This window comes from Schistocerca nitens, unplaced genomic scaffold (assembly GCF_023898315.1).
Source record: "Schistocerca nitens isolate TAMUIC-IGC-003100 unplaced genomic scaffold, iqSchNite1.1 HiC_scaffold_468, whole genome shotgun sequence".
Lineage (NCBI taxonomy): Eukaryota > Metazoa > Arthropoda > Insecta > Orthoptera > Acrididae > Schistocerca > Schistocerca nitens.
Window position 1 is genome coordinate 7,791,322 of NW_026046001.1, and position 21,082 is coordinate 7,812,403.

At 61.5% G+C, this 21,082-nt stretch overlaps 2 protein-coding genes across 2 annotated transcripts; both read left to right on the forward strand.

Annotated features, from left to right (window-relative positions):
* Nucleotides 1-7,579: 7,579 nt before the first annotated feature.
* Nucleotides 7,580-8,965, forward strand: LOC126232326 (trichohyalin-like). The gene has a single exon (XM_049942605.1). It carries the CDS (start codon nt 7,580-7,582, stop codon nt 8,963-8,965), a length of 1,386 nt encoding a protein of 461 aa, XP_049798562.1.
* A 449-nt stretch (nt 8,966-9,414) lies between these two features.
* On the forward strand, nt 9,415-21,054 carry LOC126232327 (trichohyalin-like). Its single transcript, XM_049942606.1, has 11 exons — nt 9,415-9,666; nt 9,929-11,484; nt 11,589-12,162; nt 12,489-13,255; nt 13,487-14,627; nt 14,716-15,738; nt 15,907-16,632; nt 16,937-17,712; nt 17,793-18,142; nt 18,383-19,510; nt 19,721-21,054. Exons 1-11 carry the CDS (start codon nt 9,415-9,417, stop codon nt 21,052-21,054), a joined length of 9,627 nt encoding a protein of 3,208 aa, XP_049798563.1.
* The last annotated feature ends 28 nt before the right edge of the window (nt 21,055-21,082 follow it).

Genomic DNA, 21,082 nt, shown 5'->3' on the forward strand with positions numbered 1-21,082 from the left:
GCAGGTACAGCTGCGCAGGAACAGCTGCGCAGGAACAGCTGCGCAGGAACAGCTGCGCAGGAACAGCTGCGCAGGAACAGCTGCGCAGGTACAGCTGCGCAGGAGCAGCTGCGCAGGAACAGCTGCGCAGGAACAGCTGCGCAGAAACAGCTGCGCAGGAACAGCTGCGCAGAAACAGCTGCGCAGAAACAGCTGCGCAGGAACAGCTGCGCAGGAACAGCTGCGCAGGAACAGCTGCGCAGGAACAGCTGCGCAGGAACAGCTGCGCAGAAACAGCTGCGCAGAAACAGCTGCGCAGAAACAGCTGCGCAGGAACAGCTGCGCAGGAACAGCTGCGCAGGAACAGCTGCGCAGGAACAGCTGCGCAGAAACTGCTGCGCAGAAACTGCTGCGCAGAAACAGCTGCGCAGAAACAGCTGCGCAGGAACAGCTGCGCAGGAACAGCTGCGCAGGAACAGCTGCGCAGGAACAGCTGCGCAGGAACAGCTGCGCAGGAACAGCTGCGCAGGAACAGCTGCGCAGAAACAGCTGCGCAGGAACAGCTGCGCAGAAACAGCTGCGCAGGAACAGCTGCGCAGAAACAACTGCACAGAAACAACTGCGCAGAAACAGCTGCGCAGGAACAGCTGCGCAGAAACAGCTGCGCAGAAACAGCTGCGCAGAAACAGCTTCGCAGAAACAGCTGCGCAGAAACAGCTGCGCAGAAACAGCTGCGCAGGAACAGCTGCGCAGGAACAGCTGCGCAGAAACAGCTGCGCAGAAACAGCTGCGCAGGAACAGCTGCGCAGAAACAGCTGCGCAGAAACAGCTGCGCAGGAACAGCTGCGCAGAAACAGCTGCGCAGAAACAGCTGCGCAGAAACAGCTGCGCAGAAACAGCTGCGCAGAAACAGCTGCGCAGAAACAGCTGCGCAGGAACAGCTGCGCAGAAACAGCTGCGCAGGAGCAGCTGCGCAGGAACAGCTGCGCAGGAACAGCTGCGCAGGAACAGCTGCGCAGGAACAGCTGCGCAGGAACAGCTGCGCAGGAACAGGTGCGCAGGAACAGGTGCGGAGGAACAGGTGCGCAGAAACAGCTGCGCAGGAGCAGGTGCGCAGGAACAGCTGCGCAGGAACAGCTGCGCAGGAACAGCTGCGCAGGAACAGGTGCGCAGGAACAGGTGCGCAGGAACAGGTGCGCAGGAACAGCTGCGCAGAAACAGCTGCGCAGAAACAGCTGCGCAGAAACAGCTGCGCAGAAACAGCTGCGCAGAAACAGCTGCGCAGAAACAGCTGCGCAGAAACAGCTCCGCAGAAACAGCTGCGCAGAGACAGCTGCGCAGAGACATCTGCGCAGTTACAGCTGCGCAGAAACAGCTGCGCAGAAACAGCTGCGCAGAAACAGCTGCGCAGAAACAGCTGCGCAGAAACAGCTGCGCAGAAACAGCTGCGCAGAAACAGCTGCGCAGAAACAGCTGCGCAGAAACAGCTGCGCAGAAACAGCTCGCAGAAACAGCTGCGCAGAAACAGATGCGAAGAAACAGCTGCGCAGAAACAGCTGCGCAGAAACAGCGGCGCAGAAACAGCGGCGCAGAAACAGCTGCGCAGGAACAGCTGCGCAGGAACAGCTGCGCAGAAACAGCTGCGCAGAAACAGCTGCGCAGGAACAGCTGCGCAGAAACAGCTGCGCAGAAACAGCTGCGCAGAAACAGCTGCGCAGGAACAGCTGCGCAGGAACAGCTGCGCAGAAACAGCTGCGCAGAAACAGCTGCGCAGAAACAGCTGCGCAGAAACAGCTTCGCAGAAACAGCTGCGCAGGAACAGCTACGCAGAAACAGCTGCGCAGAAACAGCTGCGCAGAAACAGCTGCGCAGAAACAGCTGCGCAGAAACAGCTGCGCAGAAACAGCTGCGCAGAAACAGCTGCGCAGAAACAGCTGCGCAGAAACAGCTGCGCAGAAACAGCTGCGCAGAAACAGATGCGAAGAAACAGCTGCGCAGAAACAGCTGCGCAGAAACAGCGGCGCAGAAACAGCGGCGCAGAAACAGCTGCGCAGGAACAGCTGCGCAGGAACAGCTGCGCAGAAACAGCTGCGCAGAAACAGCTGCGCAGGAACAGCTGCGCAGAAACAGCTGCGCAGAAACAGCTGCGCAGAAACAGCTGCGCAGGAACAGCTGCGCAGGAACAGCTGCGCAGAAACAGCTGCGCAGAAACAGCTGCGCAGAAACAGCTGCGCAGAAACAGCTTCGCAGAAACAGCTGCGCAGGACCAGCTACGCAGAAACAGCTGCGCAGAAACAGCTGCGCAGAAACAGCTGCGCAGAAACAGCTGCGCAGAAACAGCTGCGCAGAAACAGCTGCGCAGAAACAGCTGCGCAGAAACAGCTGCGCAGAAACAGCTGCGCAGAGACAGCTGCACAGAGACAGCTGCGCAGAAACAGCTGCGAAGAAACAGCTGCGCAGAAACAGCTGCGCAGAAACAGCTGCGCAGAAACAGCTGCGCAGAAACAGCTGCGCAGAAACAGCTGCGCAGAAACAGCTGCGCAGAAACAACTGCGCAGAAACAGCGGCGCAGAAACAGCGGCGCAGAAACACTCTATAGCCTCCGGTTACAGGAGCGTACCTCCATGTTCAATGTTTTTTGGGCAGTTGAACATGTAAAGTTGAATCCCGTACGCGCGTGGTAGGATCTCTAGACCACGCGCGCGTACGGAGTTCGTCACCCATGCTGTTGCAGTGAAGTCTCATCAGAAAATCAGAAACAGCTGCGCGGAGACGGCTGCGCAGAAGCGGCTGCGCGGAAGCGGCTGCGCGGAAACGGCTGCGCGAGAACAGCTGCGCGAGAACAGGTGCGCGGGAACAGCTGCGCGGGAACAGCTGCGCAGGAACAGCTGCGCAGGAACAGGTGCGCAAAAACAGGTGCGCAGGAACAGCTGCGCAGGAACAGCTGCGCAGGAACAGCTGCGCAGGAACAGCTGCGCAGGAACAGCTGCGCAGAAACAGCTGCGCAGAAACAGCTTCGCAGAAACAGCTGCGCTGGAACGGCTGCGCAGAAACGGCTGCGCTGAAACGGCTGCGCAGAAACGGCTGCGCAGAAACGGCTGCGCAGAAACGGCTGCGCAGAAACGGCTGCGCAGAAACGGCTGCGCAGAAACGGCTGCGCAGAAACGGCTGCGCAGAAACGGCTGCGCAGAAACGGCTGCGCAGAAGCAGCTGCGCAGAAGCAGCTGCGCAGAAGCAGCTGCGCAGAAGCAGCTGCGCAGAAGCAGCTGCGCAGAAACAGCTGCGCAGATACAGCTGCGCAGATACAGCTGCGCAGAAACAGCTGCGCAGAAACAGCTGCGCAGAAACAGCTGCGCAGGAACAGCTGCGCAGGAACAGCTGCGCAGGAACAGCTGCGCAGGAACAGCTGCGCAGGAACAGCTGCGCAGGAACAAGCTGCGCAGGAACAGCTGCGCAGGAACAGCTGCGCAGGAACAGCTGCGCAGGAACAGCTGCGCAGGAACAGCTGCGCAGGAACAGCTGCGCAGGTACAGCTGCGCAGGAACAGCTGCGCAGGAACAGCTGCGCAGAAACAGCTGCGCAGGAACAGCTGCGCAGGAACAGCTGCGCAGGAACAGCTGCGCAGGTACAGCTGCGCAGGAACAGCTGCGCAGGAACAGCTGCGCAGGAACAGCTGCGCAGGAACAGCTGCGCAGAAACAGCTGCGCAGGAACAGCTGCGCAGAAACAGCTGCGCAGGAACAGCTGCGCAGAAACAGCTGCGCAGGAACAGCAGCGCAGGAACAGCTGCACAGGAACAGCAGCGCAGGAACAGCTGCGCAGGAACAGCTGCGCAGGAACAGCTGCGCAGGAACAGCTGCGCAGAAACAGCTGCGCAGAAACAGCTGCGCAGGAACAGCTGCGCAGAAACAGCTGCGCAGAAACAGCTGCGCAGAAACAGCTGCGCAGGAGCAGCTGCGCAGGAACAGCTGCGCAGGAACAGCTGCGCAGAAACAGCTGCGCAGGAACAGCTGCGCAGAAACAGCTGCGCAGAAACAGCTGCGCAGAAACAGCTGCGCAGAAACAGCTGCGCAGAAACAGCTGCGCAGAAACAGCTTCGCAGAAACAGCTGCGCAGGAACAGCTGCGCAGAAACAGCTGCGCAGAAACAGCTGCGCAGGAACAGCTGCGCAGAAAAAGCTGCGCAGAAACAGCTGCGCAGGAACAACTGCGCAGAAACAGCTGCGCAGAAACAGCTGCTCAGGAACAGCTGCGCAGAAACAGCTGCGCAGAAGCAGCTGCGCAGAAGCAGCTGCGCAGAAGCAGCTGCGCAGAAGCAGCTGCGCAGAAGCAGCTGCGCAGAAACAGCTGCGCAGAAACAGCTGCGCAGATACAGCTGCGCAGATACAGCTGCGCAGAAACAGCTGCGCAGAAACAGCTGCGCAGAAACAGCTGCGCAGGAACAGCTGCGCAGGAACAGCTGCGCAGGAACAGCTGCGCAGGAACAGCTGCGCAGGAACAGCTGCGCAGGAACAGCTGCGCAGAAACAGCTGCGCAGGAACAGCTGCGCAGGAACAGCTGCGCAGGAACAGCTGCGCAGGAACAGCTGCGCAGGAACAGCTGCGCAGAAACAGCTGCGCAGAAACAGCTGCGCAGGAACAGCTGCGCAGGAACAGCTGCGCAGGAACAGCTGCGCAGGAACAGCTGCGCAGGAACAGCTGCGCAGGAACAGCTGCGCAGGTACAGCTGCGCAGGAACAGCTGCGCAGGAACAGCTGCGCAGGAACAGCTGCGCAGGAACAGCTGCGCAGGTACAGCTGCGCAGGAACAGTTGCGCAGGAGCAGCTGCGCAGGAACAGCTGCGCAGGAACAGCTGCGCAGAAACAGCTGCGCAGGAACAGCTGCGCAGAAACAGCTGCGCAGAAACAGCTGCGCAGGAACAGCTGCGCAGGAACAGCTGCGCAGGAACAGCTGCGCAGGAACAGCTGCGCAGGAGCAGCTGCGCAGAAACAGCTGCGCAGAAACAGCTGCGCAGAAACAGCTGCGCAGAAAGAGCTGCGCAGGAACAGCTGCGCAGGAACAGCTGCGCAGGAACAGCTGCGCAGAAACTGCTGCGCAGAAACTGCTGCGCAGAAACTGCTGCGCAGAAACAGCTGCGCAGAAACAGCTGCGCAGGAACAGCTGCGCAGAAACAGCTGCGCAGAAACAGCTGCGCAGAAACAGCTGCGCAGAAACAGCTGCGCAGAAACAGCTGCGCAGAAACAGCTGCGCAGGAACAGCTGCGCAGGAACAGCTGCGCAGGAACAGCTGCGCAGAAACAGCTGCGCAGAAACAGCTGCGCTGGAACAGCTGCGCAGGAACAGCTGCGCAGCAACAGCTGTGCAGGAACAGCTGCGCAGGAACAGCTGCGCAGAAACGGCTGCGCAGGAACGGCTGCGCAGGAACGGCTGCGCAGGAACAGCTGCGCAGGAACAGCTGCGCAGGAACAGCTGCGCAGGAACAGCTGCGCAGGTACAGCTGCGCAGAAACAGCTGCGCAGAAACAGCTGCGCAGAAACGGCTGCGCAGAAACGGCTGCGCAGGAACGGCTGCGCAGGAACGGCTGCGCAGGAACGGCTGCGCAGGAACGGCTGCGCAGAAACGGCTGCGCATAAACGGCTGCGCATAAACGGCTGCGCATAAACGGCTGCGCATAAACGGCTGCGCATAAACGGCTGCGCAGAAACGGCTGCGCATAAACGGCTGCGCATAAACGGCTGCGCATAAACGGCTGCGCATAAACGGCTGCGCATAAACGGCTGCGCATAAACGGCTGCGCAGGAACGGCTGCGCAGGAACGGCTGCGCAGAAACGGCTGCGCAGAAACGGCTGCGCAGAAACGGCTGCACAGAAACGGCTGCGCAGAAACGGCTGCGCAGAAACGGCTGCGCAGAAACGGCTGCGCAGAAACGGCTGCGCAGAAGCGGCTGCGCAGAAGCGGCTGCGCAGAAACGGCTGCGCAGATACGGCTGCGCAGAAACGGCTGCGCAGAAACGGCTGCGCAGAAACGGCTGCGCAGAAACGGCTGCGCAGAAACGGCTGCGCAGAAACGGCTGCGCAGAAGCGGCTGCGCAGAAGCGGCTGCGCAGATACGGCTGCGCAGAAACGGCTGCGCAGAAACGGCTGCGCAGAAACGGCTGCGCAGAAACGGCTGCGCAGAAACGGCTGCGCAGAAACGGCTGCGCAGTAACGGCTGCGCAGTAACGGCTGCGCAGAAACGGCTGCGCAGAAACGGCTGCGCAGAAACGGCTGCGCAGAAACGGCTGCGCAGAAACGGCTGCGCAGAAACGGCTGCGCAGAAACGGCTGCGCAGAAACGGCTGCGCAGAAACGGCTGCGCAGAAACAGCTGCGCAGAAACAGCTGCGCAGAAACAGCTGCGCAGAAACAGCTGCGCAGAAACAGCTGCGCAGAAACAGCTGCGCAGAAACAGCTGCGCAGAAGCAGCTGCGCAGAAACAGCTGCGCAGAAACAGCTGCGCAGAAACAGCTGCGCAGAAACAGTGCGCAGAAACAGCTGCGCAGAAACAGCTGCGCAGAAACAGCTGCGCAGGAACAGCTGCGCAGAAACAGCTGCGCAGAAACAGCTGCGCAGAAACAGCTGCGCAGAATCAGCTGCGCAGAATCAGCTGCGCAGAAACAGCTGCGCAGAAACAGCTGCGCAGGAACAGCTGCGCAGGAACAGCTGCGCAGAAACAGCTGCGCAGAAACAGCTGCGCAGAAACAGCTGCGCAGGAACAGCTGCGCAGGAACAGCTGCGCAGGAACAGCTGCGCAGGAACAGCTGCGCAGGAACAGCTGCGCAGGAACAGCTGCGCAGGAACAGCTGCGCAGGAACAGCTGCGCAGGAACAGCTGCGCAGGAACAGCTGCGCAGGAACAGCTGCGCAGGAACAGCTGCACGGAAACAGCTGCGCGGAAACAGCTGCGCGGAAACAGCTGCGCGGAAACAGCTGCGCGGAAACAGCTGCGCGGAAACAGCTGCGCGGAAACAGCTGCGCGGAAACAGCTGCGCGGAAACAGCTGCGCGGAAACAGCTGCGCAGAAACAGCTGCGCAGAAGCAGCTGCGCAGAAACAGCTGCGCAGAAACAGCTGCGCAGAAACAGCTGCGCAGAAACAGCTGCGCAGAAACAGCTGCGCAGAAACAGCTGCGCAGAAACAGCGGCGCAGAAACAGCGGCGCAGAAACACTCTATAGCCTCCGGTTACAGGAGCGTACCTCCATGTTCAATGTCTTTTGGGCAGTTGAACATGTAAAGTTGAATCCCGTACGCGTGTGGTAGGATCTCTAGACCACGCGCGCGTACGGAGTTCGTCACCCATGCTGTTGCAGTGAAGTCTCATCAGAAAATCAGAAACAGCTGCGCAGAAGCGGCTGCGCAGGAACAGCTGCGCAGGAACAGCTGCGCAGAAACAGCTGCGCAGAAACAGCTGCGCAGAAACAGCTGCGCAGAAACGGCTGCGCATAAACGGCTGCGCATAAACGGCTGCGCATAAACGGCTGCGCAGAAACGGCTGCGCATAAACGGCTGCGCATAAACGGCTGCGCATAAACGGCTGCGCATAAACGGCTGCGCATGAACGGCTGCGCATGAACGGCTGCGCAGAAACGGCTGCGCAGAAACGGCTGCGCAGAAACGGCTGCGCAGAAACGGCTGCGCAGAAACGGCTGCGCAGAAACGGCTGCGCAGAAACGGCTGCGCAGAAACGGCTGCGCAGAAACGGCTGCGCAGAAACGGCTGCGCAGAAGCGGCTGCGCAGAAGCGGCTGCGCAGAAACGGCTGCGCAGATACGGCTGCGCAGAAACGGCTGCGCAGAAACGGCTGCGCAGAAACGGCTGCGCAGAAACGGCTGCGCAGAAACGGCTGCGCAGAAACGGCTGCGCAGAAACGGCTGCGCAGTAACGGCTGCGCAGAAACGGCTGCGCAGAAACGGCTGCGCAGAAACGGCTGCGCAGAAACGGCTGCGCAGAAACGGCTGCGCAGAAACGGCTGCGCAGAAACGGCTGCGCAGAAACGGCTGCGCAGAAACGGCTGCGCAGAAACGGCTGCGCAGAAACAGCTGCGCAGAAACAGCTGCGCAGAAACAGCTGCGCAGAAACAGCTGCGCAGAAACAGCTGCGCAGAAACAGCTGCGCAGAAACAGCTGCGCAGAAACATCTGCGCAGAAACAGCTGCGCAGAAACAGCTGCGCAGAAGCAGCTGCGCAGAAGCAGCTGCGCAGAAACAGCTGCGCAGAAACAGCTGCGCAGAAACAGCTGCGCAGAAACAGTGCGCAGAAACAGCTGCGCAGAAACAGCTGCGCAGAAACAGCTGCGCAGGAACAGCTGCGCAGAAACAGCTGCGCAGAAACAGCTGCGCAGAATCAGCTGCGCAGAATCAGCTGCGCAGAAACAGCTGCGCAGAAACAGCTGCGCAGGAACAGCTGCGCAGGAACAGCTGCGCAGAAACAGCTGCGCAGAAACAGCTGCGCAGAAACAGCTGCGCAGGAACAGCTGCGCAGGAACAGCTGCGCAGGAACAGCTGCGCAGGAACAGCTGCGCAGGAACAGCTGCGCAGGAACAGCTACGCAGGAACAGCTGCGCAGGAACAGCTGCGCAGAAACAGCTGCGCAGGAACAGCTGCGCAGGAACAGCTGCGCAGGAACAGCTGCGCAGAAACAGCTGCGCAGAAACAGCTGCGCAGAAACAGCTGCGCGGAAACAGCTGCGCGGAAACAGCTGCGCGGAAACAGCTGCGCGGAAACAGCTGCGCGGAAACAGCTGCGCGGAAACAGCTGCGCGGAAACAGCTGCGCGGAAACAGCTGCGCGGAAACAGCTGCGCGGAAACAGCTGCGCAGAAACAGCTGCGCAGAAGCAGCTGCGCAGAAACAGCTGCGCAGAAACAGCTGCGCAGAAACAGGTGCGCAGAAACAGCTGCGCAGAAACAGCTGCGCAGAAACAGCGGCGCAGAAACAGCGGCGCAGAAACACTCTATAGCCTCCGGTTACAGGAGCGTACCTCCATGTTCAATGTTTTTTGGGCAGTTGAACATGTAAAGTTGAATCCCGTACGCGCGTGGTAGGATCTCTAGACCACGCGCGCGTACGGAGTTCGTCACCCATGCTGTTGCAGTGAAGTCTCATCAGAAAATCAGAAACAGCTGCGCAGAAGCGGCTGCGCAGGAACAGCTGCGCAGGAACAGCTGCGCAGAAACAGCTGCGCAGAAACAGCTGCGCAGAAACAGCTGCGCAGAAACAGCTGCGCAGAAACAGCTGCGCATAAACAGCTGCGCATAAACAGCTGCGCATAAACAGCTGCGCATAAACAGCTGCGCATAAACAGCTGAGTATAAACAGCTGAATATAAACAGCTGCGCATAAACAGCTGCGCATAAACAGCTGCGCATAAACAGCTGCGCATGAACAGCTGCGCATGAACAGCTGCGCATGAACAGCTGCGCAGAAACAGCTGCGCAGAAACAACTGCGCAGAAACAGCTGCGCAGAAACAGCTGCGCAGAAACAGCTGCGCAGAAACAGCTGCGCAGAAACAGCTGCGCAGAAACAGCTGCGCAGAAACAGCTGCGCAGAAACAGCTGCGCAGAAACAGCTGCGCAGAAACAGCGGCGCAGAAACACTCTATAGCCTCCGGTTACAGGAGCGTACCTCCATGTTCAATGTTTTTTGGGCAGTTGAACATGTAAAGTTGAATCCCGTACGCGCGTGGTAGGATCTCTAGACCACGCGCGCGTACGGAGTTCGTCACCCATGCTGTTGCAGTGAAGTCTCATCAGAAAATCAGAAACAGCTGCGCAGAAGCGGCTGCGCAGGAACAGCTGCGCAGGAACAGCTGCGCAGAAACAGCTGCGCATAAACAGCTGCGCATAAACAGCTGCGCATAAACAGCTGCGCATGAACAGCTGCGCATGAACAGCTGCGCATGAACAGCTGCGCATGAACAGCTGCGCAGAAACAGCTGCGCAGAAACAGCTGCGCAGAAACAGCTGCGCAGAAACAGCTGCGCAGAAACAGCTGCACAGGAACAGCTGCGCAGGAACAGCTGCGCAGAAACAGCTGCGCAGGAACAGCTGCGCAGGAACAGCTGCGCAGCAACAGCTGCGCAGAAACAGCTGCGCAGGAACAGCTGCGCAGGACCAGCTGCGCAGGAACAGCCGCGCAGGAACAGCCGCGCAGGAACAGCCGCGCAGGAACAGCCGCGCAGGAACAGCCGCGCAGGAACTGCCGCGCAGGAACTGCCGCGCAGGAACAGCCGCGCCGAAACAGCCGCGCCGAAACAGCCGCGCCGAAACAGCCGCGCCGAAACAGCCGCGCCGAAACAGCCGCGCCGAAACAGCCGCGCCGAAACAGCCGCGCCGAAACAGCCGCGCCGAAACAGCCGCGCCGAAACAGCCGCGCCGAAACAGCCGCGCCGAAACAGCCGCGCCGAAACAGCCGCGCCGAAACAGCCGCGCCGAAACAGCCGCGCCGAAACAGCCGCGCCGAAACAGCCGCGCCGAAACAGCCGCGCCGAAACAGCCGCGCCGAAACAGCCGCGGCGAAACAGCCGCGCCGAAACAGCCGCGCCGAAACAGCCGCGCCGAAACTGCCGCGCCGAAACTGCCGCGCCGAAACTGCCGCGCCGTAACTGCCGCGCCGAAACTGCCGCGCCGAAACTGCCGCGCCGAAACTGCCGCGCCGAAACTGCCGCGCCGAAACTGCCGCGCCGAAACAGCCGCGCCGAAACAGCCGCGCCGAAACAGCCGCGCCGAAACAGCCGCGCCGAAACAGCCGCGCCGAAACAGCCGCGCCGAAACAGCCGCGCCGAAACAGCCGCGCCGAAACAGCCGCGCCGAAACAGCCGCGCCGAAACAGCCGCGCCGAAACAGCCGCGCCGAAACAGCCGCGCCGAAACAGCCGCGCCGAAACAGCCGCGCCGAAACTGCCGCGCCGAAACTGCCGCGCCGAAACTGCCGCGCCGAAACTGCCGCGCCGAAACTGCCGCGCCGAAACTGCCGCGCCGAAACTGCCGCGCCGAAACTGCCGCGCCGAAACTGCTGCGCCGAAACTGCTGCGCCGAAACTGCTGCGCCGAAACAGCTGCGCCGAAACAGCTGCGCCGAAACAGCTGCGCAGAAACAGCTAGGCATAAGCAGCTGCGGAGAAACAGCTGCGCAGAAACAGCTGCGCAGAAACAGATGCGCAGAAACAGCTGCGCAGAAACAGCTGCGCAGAAACAGCTGCGCAGAAACAGCTGCGCAGAAACAGCTGCGCAGAAACAGCTGCGCAGAGACAGCTGCGCAGAGACAGCTGCGCAGAGACAGCTGCACAGAAACAGCTGCGCAGAAACAGCTGCGCAGAAACAGCTGCGCAGAAACAGCTGCGCAGAAACAGCTGCGCAGAAACAGCTGCGCAGAAACAGCTGCGGAGAAACAGCTGCGCAGAAACAGCTGCGCAGAAACAGCTGCGCAGAAACAGATGCGCAGAAACAGCTGCGCAGAAACAGCTGCGCAGAAACAGCGGCGCAGAAACACTCTATAGCCTCCGGTTACAGGAGCGTACCTCCATGTTCAATGTTTTTTGGGCAGTTGAACATGTAAAGTTGAATCCCGTACGCGCGTGGTAGGATCTCTCGACCACGCGCGCGTACGGAGTTCGTCACCCATGCTGTTGCAGTGAAGTCTCATCAGAAAATCAGAAACAGCTGCGCGGAGACGGCTGCGCAGAAGCGGTTGCGCAGAAGCGGCTGCGCGGAAGCGGCTGCGCGGAAGCGGCTGCGCGGAAGCGGCTGCGCGGAAGCGGCTGCGCGGAAACGGCTGCGCGGAAACGGCTGCGCGGAAACGGCTGCACGGAAACGGCTGCGCGGGAACGGCTGCGCGGGAACAGGTGCGCGGGAACAGGTGCGCGGGAACAGGTGCGCGGGAACAGCTGCGCGGGAACAGCTGCGCAGGAACAGCTGCGCAGGAACAGCTGCACAGGAACAGGTGCGCAGGAACAGCTGCACAGGAACAGCTGCGCAGGAACAGGTGCGCAGGAACAGGTGCGCAGAAACAGCTGCGCAGAAACAGCTGCGCAGAAACAGCGGCGCAGAAACAGCGGCGCAGAAACAGCGGCGCAGAAACAGCGGCGCAGAAACACTCTATAGCCTCCGGTTACAGGAGCGTACCTCCATGTTCAATGTTTTTTGGGCAGTTGAACATGTAAAGTTGAATCCCGTACGCGCGTGGTAGGATCTCTAGACCACGCGCGCGAACGGAGTTCGTCACCCATGCTGTTGCAGTGAAGTCTCATCAGAAAATCAGAAACAGCTGCGCGGAGACGGCTGCGCAGAAGCGGTTGCGCAGAAGCGGCTGCGCGGAAGCGGCTGCGCGGAAGCGGCTGCGCGGAAGCGGCTGCGCGGAAGCGGCTGCGCGGAAGCGGCTGCGCGGAAGCGGCTGCGCGGAAGCGGCTGCGCAGAAACTGCTGCGCAGATACGGCTGCGCAGAAACGGCTGCGCAGAAACGGCTGCGCAAAAACGGCTGCGCAGAAACGGCTGCGCAGAAACGGCTGCGCAGAGACGGCTGCGCAGAAACGGCTGCGCAGAAACGGCTGCGCAGAAACGGCTGCGCAGAAACAGCTGCGCAGAAACAGCTGCGCAGAAACAGCTGCGCAGAAACAGCTGCGCAGAAACAGCTGCGCAGAAACAGCTGCGCAGAAACAGCTGCGCAGAAACAGCTGCGCAGAAACAGCTGCGCAGAAACAGTGCGCAGAAACAGCTGCGCAGAAACAGCTGCGCAGAAACAGCTGCACAGATACAGCTGCGCAGATACAGCTGCGCAGATACAGCTGCGCAGAAACAGCTGCGCAGAAACAGCTGCGCAGAAACAGCTGCGCAGAAACAGCTGCGCAGAAACAGCTGCGCAGAAACAGCTGCGCAGAAACAGCTGCGCAGGAACAGCTGCGCAGGAACAGCTGCGCAGAAACAGCTGCGCAGGAACAGCTGCGCAGGAACAGCTGCGCAGAAACAGCTGCGCAGAAACAGCTGCGCAGGAACAACTGCGCAGGAACAGCTGCGCAGGAACAGCTGCGCAGAAACAGCTGTGCAGGAACAGCTGCGCAGGAACAGCTGCGCAGGAACAGCTGCGCAGAAACAGCTGCGCAGAAACAGCTGCGCAGAAACAGCTGCGCAGAAACAGCTGCGCAGAAACAGCTGCGCAGAAACAGCGGCGCAGAAACAGCGGCGCAGAAACACTCTATAGCCTCCGGTTACAGGAGCGTACCTCCATGTTCAATGTTTTTTGGGCAGTTGAACATGTAAAGTTGAATCCCGTACGCGCGTGGTAGGATCTCTAGACCACGCGCGCGTACGGAGTTCGTCACCCATGCTGTTGCAGTGAAGTCTCATCAGAAAATCAGAAACAGCTGCGCAGAAGCGGCTGCGCAGAAGTGGCTGCGCAGAAACGGCTGCGCAGAAACGGCTGCGCAGAAACGGCTGCGCATAAGCGGCTGCGCATAAGCGGCTGCGCAGAAGCGGCTGCGCTGAAGCGGCTGCGCAGAAGCGGCTGCGCAGAAGCGGCTGCGCAGAAGCGGCTGCGCAGAAGCGGCTGCGCAGAAGCGGCTGCGCAGAAGCGGCTGCGCAGAAGCGGCTGCGCAGAAGCGGCTGCGCAGAAGCGGCTGCGCAGAAGCGGCTGCGCAGAAGCGGCTGCGCAGTAGCGGCTGCGCAGTAGCGGCTGCGCAGAAGCGGCTGCGCAGAAGCGGCTGCGCAGAAGCGGCTGCGCAGAAGCGGCTGCGCAGAAGCGGCTGCGCAGAAGCGGCTGCGCAGAAGCGGCTGCGCAGAAGCGGCTGCGCAGAAGCGGCTGCGCAGAAACGGCTGCGCAGAAACGGCTGCGCAGAAGCGGCTGCGCAGAAGCGGCTGCGCAGAAGCGGCTGCGCAGAAGCGGCTGCGCAGAAGCGGCTGCGCAGAAGCGGCTGCGCAGAAGCGGCTGCGCAGAAGCGGCTGCGCAGAAGCGGCTGCGCAGAAGCGGCTGCGCAGAAGCGGCTGCGCAGAAGCGGCTGCGCAGAAGCGGCTGCGCAGAAACGGCTGCGCAGAAACGGCTGCGCAGAAACGGCTGCGCAGAAACGGCTGCGCAGATACGGCTGCGCAGAAACGGCTGCGCAGAAACGGCTGCGCAGAAACGGCTGCGCAGATACGGCTGCGCAGAAACGGCTGCGCAGAAACGGCTGCGCAGAAACGGCTGCGCAGAAACGGCTGCGCAGGAACGGCTGCGCAGGAACGGCTGCGCAGGAACGGCTGCGCAGGAACGGCTGCGCAGGAACGGCTGCGCAGGAACGGCTGCGCAGGAACGGCTGCGCAGGAACGGCTTCGCAGAAGCGGCTGCGCAGAAGCGGCTGCGCAGATGCGGCTGCGCAGAAGCGGCTGCGCAGAAGCGGCTGCGCAGAAGCGGCTGCACAGAAGCGGCTGCGCAGAAGCGGCTGCGCAGAAGCGGCTGCGCAGAAGCGGCTGCGCAGAAGCGGCTGCGCAGAAGCGGCTGCGCAGAAGCGGCTGCGCAGAAGCGGCTGCGCAGAAACGGCTGCGCAGAAACGGCTGCGCAGAAACGGCTGCGCAGAAACGGCTGCGCAGAAACGGCTGCGCAGAAACGGCTGCGCAGGAACGGCTGCGCAGGAACGGCTGCGCAGAAACGGCTGCGCAGAAACGGCTGCGCAGAAACGGCTGCGCAGAAACGGCTGCGCATAAACGGCTGCGCATAAACGGCTGCGCATAAACGGCTGCGCAGAAACGGCTGCGCAGAAACGGCTGCGCAGAAACGGCTGCGCAGAAACGGCTGCGCAGAAACGGCTGCGCAGAAACGGCTGCGCAGAAGCAGTTGCGCAGAAGCAGCTGCGCAGAAGCAGCTGCGCAGAAACAGCTGCGCAGAAACAGCTGCGCAGAAACAGCTGCGCAGATACAGCTGCGCAGATACAGCTGCGCAGAAACGGCTGCGCAGAAACGGCTGCGCAGAAACGGCTGCGCTGATACGGCTGCGCAGAAACGGCTGCGCAGAAACGGCTGCGCAGAAACGGCTGCGCAGAAGCGGCTGCGCAGAAGCGGCTGCGCAGAAGCGGCTGCGCAGAAGCGGCTGCGCAGAAGCGGCTGCGCAGAAACGTCGGCGCAGAAACGGCTGCGCAGAAGCATCTGCGCAGAAACAGCTGCGCAGAAGCAGCTGCGCAGAAACAGCTGCGCAGAAACAGCTGCGCAGAAACAGCTGCGCAGAAACAGTGCGCAGAAACAGCTGCGCAGAAACAGCTGCGCAGAAACAGCTGCGCAGATACAGCTGCGCAGATACAGCTGCGCAGAAACAGCTGCGCAGATACAGCTGCGCAGATACAGCTGCGCAGAAACAGCTGCGCAGAAACAGCTGCGCAGAAACAGCTGCGCAGAAACAGCTGCGCAGAAACAGCTGCGCAGAAACAGCTGCGCAGGAACAGCTGCGCAGAAGCAGCTGCTCAGGAACAGCTGCGCAGAAACAGCTGCGCAGAAACAGCTGCGCAGGAACAGCTGCGCAGGAACAGCTGCGCAGGAACAGCTGCGCAGGAACAGCTGCGCAGAAACAGCTGCGCAGGAACAGCTGCGCAGGAACAGCTGCGCAGGAACAGCTGCGCAGAAACAGCTGCGCAGAAACAGCTGCGCAGAAACAGCTGCGCAGAAACAGCTGCGCAGAAACAGCTGCGCAGAAACAGCTGCGCAGAAACAGCGGCGCAGAAACAGCGGCGCAGAAACAGCGGCGCAGAAACACTCTATAGCCTCCGGTTACAGGAGCGTACCTCCATGTTCAATGTTTTTTGGGCAGTTGAACATGTAAAGTTGAATCCCGTACGCGCGTGGTAGGATCTCTAGACCACGCGCGCGTACGGAGTTCGTCACCCATGCTGTTGCAGTGAAGTCTCATCAGAAAATCAGAAACAGCTGCGCAAAAGCGGCTGCGCAGAAGCGGCTGCGCAGAAGCGGCTGCGCAGAAGCGGCTGCGCAGAAGCGGCTGCGCAGAAACGGCTGCGCAGAAACAGCTGCGCAGAAACAGCTGCGCAGGAACAGCTGCGCAGGAACAGCTGCGCAGATACGGCTGCGCAGAAACAGCTGCGCAGAAACAGCTGCGCAGAAACAGCTGCGCAGGAACAGCTGCGCAGGAACAGCTGCGCAGGAACAGCTGCGCAGGAACAGCTGCGCAGGAACAGCTGCGCAGAAACAGCTGCGCAGAAACAGCTGCGCAGGAACAGCTGCGCAGAAACAGCTGCGCAGAAACAGCTGCGCAGAAACAGCTGCGCAGAAACAGCTGCGCAGAAACAGCTGCGCAGAAACAGCTGCGCAGAAACAGCTGCGCGGAAACAGCTGCGCGGAAACAGCTGCGCGGAAACAGCTGCGCGGAAACAGCTGCGCGGAAACAGCTGCGCGGAAACAGCTGTGCAGAAACAGCTGCGCAGAAGCAGATGCGCAGAAACAGCTGCGCAGAAACAGCTGCGCAGAAACAGCTGCGCAGAAACAGCTGCGCAGAAACAGCTGCGCAGAAACAGCTGCGCAGAAACAGCTGCGCAGAAACAGCGGCGCAGAAACAGCGGCGCAGAAACAGCGGCGCAGAAACAGCGGCGCAGAAACACTCTATAGCCTCCGGTTACAGGAGCGTACCTCCATGTTCAATGTTTTTTGGGCAGTTGAACATGTAAAGTTGAATCCCGTACACGCGTGGTAGGATCTCTAGACCACGCGCGCGTACGGAGTTCGTCACCCTTGCTGTTGCAGTGAAGTCTCATCAGAAAATCAGAAACAGCTGCGCAGAAGCGGCTGCGCAGAAGCGGCTGCGCAGGAACGGCTGCGCAGGAACGGCTGCGCAGAAACAGCTGCGCAGAAACAGCTGCGCAGAAACAGCTGCGCAGAATCAGCTGCGCATAAACAGCTGCGCATAAACAGCTGCGCATAAACAGCTGCGCATAAACAGCTGCGCATAAACAGCTGCGCATAAACAGCTGCGCATAAACAGCTGCGCCGAAACAGCTGCGCCGAAACAGCTGCGCCGAAACAGCTGCGCCGAAACAGCTGCGCCGAAACAGCTGCGCCGAAACAGCTGCGCCGAAACTGCTGCGCCGAAACTGCTGCGCCGAAACTGCTGCGCCGAAACTGCTGCGCCGAAACTGCTGCGCCGAAACTGCTGCGCCGAAACTGCTGCGCCGAAACAGCTGCGCCGAAACAGCTGCGCCGAAACAGCTGCGCCGAAACAGCTGCGCCGAAACAGCTGCGCCGAAACAGCTGCGCCGAAACAGCTGCGCCGAAACAGCTGCGCAGAAACAGCTAGGCATAAGCAGCTGCGCAGAAACAGCTGCGCAGAGACAGCTGCGCAGAAACAGATGCGCAGAAACAGCTGCGCAGAAACAGCTGCGCAGAAACAGCTGCGCAGAAACAGCTGCGCAGAGACAGCTGCGCAGAGACAGCTGCGCAGAGACAGCTGCGCAGAGACAGCTGCGCAGAGACAGCTGCGCAGAAACAGCTGCGCAGAAACAGCTGCGCAGAAACAGCTGCGCAGAAACAGCTGCGCAGAAACAGCTGCGCAGAAACAGCTGCGCAGAAACAGCTGCGCAGAAACAGCTGTGCAGAAACAGCTGCGCAGAAACAGATGCGCAGAAACAGCTGCGCAGAAACAGCTGCGCAGAAACAGCGGCGCACAAACAGCGGCGCAGAAACACTCTATAGCCTCCGGTTACAGGAGCGTACCTCCATGTTCAATGTTTTTTGGGCAGTTGAACATGTAAAGTTGAATCCCGTACGCGCGTGGTAGGATCTCTAGACCACGGGCGCGTACGGAGTTCGTCACCCATGCTGTTGCAGTGAAGTCTCATCAGAAAATCAGAAACAGCTGCGCGGAGACGGCTGCGCAGAAGCGGCTGCGCAGAAGCGGCTGCGCAGAAGCGGCTGCGCGGAAGCGGCTGCGCGGAAGCGGCTGCGCGGAAGCGGCTGCGCGGAAACGGCTGCGCGGAAACGGCTGCGCGGAAACGGCTGCGAGGGAACGGCTGCGCGGGAACAGGTGCGCGGGAACAGGTGCGCGGGAACAGGTGCGCGGGAACAGGTGCGCGGGAACAGCTGCGCAGGAACAGCTGCGCAGGAACAGCTGCGCAGGAACAGGTGCGCAGGAACAGCTGCGCAGGAACAGCTGCGCAGGAACAGGTGCGCAGGAACAGGTGCGCAGAAACATCTGCCCAGAAACAGCTGCGCAGAAACAGCGGCGCAGAAACAGCGGCGCAGAAACACTCTATAGCCTCCGGTTACAGGAGCGTACCTCCATGTTCAATGTTTTTTGGGCAGTTGAACATGTAAAGTTGAATCCCGTACGCGCGTGGTAGGATCTCTAGACCACGCGCGCGTACGGAGTTCGTCACCCATGCTGTTGCAGTGAAGTCTCATCAGAAAATCAGAAACAGCTGCGCAGAAGCGGCTGCGCGGAAGCGGCTGCGCGGAAGCGGCTGCGCGGAAGCGGCTGCGCGGAAGCGGCTGCGCGGAAGCGGCTGCGCGGAAGCGGCTGCGCGGAAGCGGCTGCGCGGAAGCGGCTGCGCGGAAACGGCTGCGCGGAAACGGCTGCGCCGAAACGGCTGCGCAGAAACGGCTGCGCAGAAACGGCTGCGCAGAAACGGCTGCGCAGAAACGGCTGCGCAGAAACGGCTGCGCAGAAACGTATGCGCAGAAACGGCTGCGCAGAAACGGCTGCGCAGAAACGGCTGCGCAGAAACGGCTGCGCAGAAACGGCTGCGCAGAAACGGCTGCGCAGAAACGGCTGCGCAGAAACGGCTGCGCAGAAACGGCAGCGCAGAAACGGCTGCGCAGAAACGGCTGCGCAGAAACAGCTGCGCAGAAACAGCTGCGCAGAAACAGCTGCGCAGAACAGCTGCGCAGAAACAGCTGCGCAGAAGCAGCTGCGCAGAAGCAGCTGCGCAGAAACAGCTGCGCAGAAACAGCTGCGCAGAAACAGCTGCGCAGAAACAGTGCGCAGAAACAGCTGCGCAGAAACAGCTGCGCAGAAACAGCTGCGCAGATACAGCTGCGCAGATACAGCTGCGCAGATACAGCTGCGCAGAAACAGCTGCGCAGATACAGCTGCGCAGAAACAGCTGCGCAGAAACAGCTGCGCAGAAACAGCTGCGCAGAAACAGCTGCGCAGAAACAGCTGCGCAGAAACAGCTGCGCAGGAACAGCTGCGCAGAAACAGCTGCGCAGAAACAGCTGCGCAGGAACAGCTGCACAGGAACAGCTGCGCAGAAACAGCTGCGCAGAAACAGCTGCGCAGAAACAGCTGCGCAGGAACAGCTGCGCAGGAACAGCTGCGCAGGAACAGCTGCGCAGGAACAGCTGCGCAGAAACAGCTGCGCAGGAACAGCTGCGCAGGAACAGCTGCGCAGGAACAGCTGCGCAGCAACAGCTGCGCAGAAACAGCTGCGCAGAAACAGCTGCGCAGAAACAGCTGCGCAGAAACAGCTGCGCAGAAACAGCGGCGCAGAAACAGCGGCGCAGAAACAGCGGCGCAGAAACACTCTATAGCCTCCGGTTACAGGAGCGTACCTCCATGTTCAATGTTTTTTGGGCAGTTGAACATGTAAAGTTGAATCCCGTACGCACGTGGTAGGATCTCTAGACCACGCGCGCGTACGGAGTTCGTCACCCATGCTGTTGCAGTGAAATCTCATCAGAAAATCAGAAACAGCTGCGCAGAAGCGGCTGCGCAGAAGCGGCTGCGCAGAAACGGCTTCGCAGAAACGGCTGCGCAGGAACAGCTGCGCAGGAACAGCTGCGCATAAGCGGCTGCGCAGAAGCGGCTGCGCAGAAGCGGCTGCGCAGAAGCGGCTGCGCAGAAGCGGCTGCGCAGAAGCGGCTGCGCAGAAGCGGCTGCGCAGAAGCGGCTGCGCAGAAGCGGCTGCGCAGAAGCGGCTGCGCAGAAGCGGCTGCGCAGAAGCGGCTGCGCAGAAACGGCTGCGCAGAAACGGCTGCGCAGAAACGGATGCGCAGATACGGCTGCGCAGAAACGGCTGCGCAGAAACGGCTGCGCAGGAACGGCTGCGCAGGAACGGCTGCGCAGGAACGGCTGCGCAGGAACGGCTGCGCAGGAACGACTGCGCAGGAACGGCCTGCGCAGGAACGGCTTCGCAGGAACGGCTGCGCAGAAGCGGCTGCGCAGAAGCGGCTGCGCAGAAGCGGCTGCGCAGAAGCGGCTGCGCAGAAGCGGCTGCGCAGAAGCGGCTGCGCAGAAGCGACTGCGCAGAAGCGGCTGCGCAGAAGCGGCTGCGCAGAAGCGGCTGCGCAGAAGCGGCTGCGCAGAAGCGGCTGCGCAGAAGCGGCTGCGCAGAAGCGGCTGCGCAGAAGCGGCTGCGCAGAAGCGGCTGCGCAGAAGCGGCTGCGCAGAAGCGGCTGCGCAGAAGCGGCTGCGCAGAAGCGGCTGCGCAGAAGCGGCTGCGCAGAAGCGGCTGCGCAGAAACGGCTGCGCAGAAACGGCTGCGCAGGAACGGCTGCGCAGAAACGGCTGCGCAGAAACGGCTGCGCAGAAACGGCTGCGCAGAAACGGCTGCGCAGAAACGGCTGCGCAGAAACGGCTGCGCAGAAACGACTGCGCAGAAACGGCTGCGCAGAAGCGGCTGCGCAGAAGCGGCTGCGCAGAATCAGCTGCGCAGAATCAGCTGCGCAGAAGCAGCTGCGCAGAAGCGGCTGCGCAGAAGCGGCTGCGCAGAAGCGGCTGCGCAGAAGCGGCTGCGCAGAAACGGCTGCGCAGAAACGGCTGCGCAGATACGGCTGCGCAGAAACGGCTGCGCAGAAACGGCTGCGCAGAAACGGCTGCGCAGAAACGGCTGCGCTGATACGGCTGCGCAGAAACGGCTGCGCAGAAACGGCTGCGCAGAAACGGCTGCGCAGAAGCGGCTGCGCAGAAGCGGCTGCGCAGAAGCGGCTGCGCAGAAGCGGCTGCGCAGAAGCGGCTGCGCAGAAACGGCTGCGCAGATACGGCTGCGCAGAAACGGCTGCGCAGAAACGGCTGCGCAGAAACGGCTGCGCAGAAACGGCTGCGCAGAAACGGCTGCGCAGAAACGGCTGCGCAGAAACGGCTGCGCAGTAACGGCTGCGCAGAAACGGCTGCGCAGAAA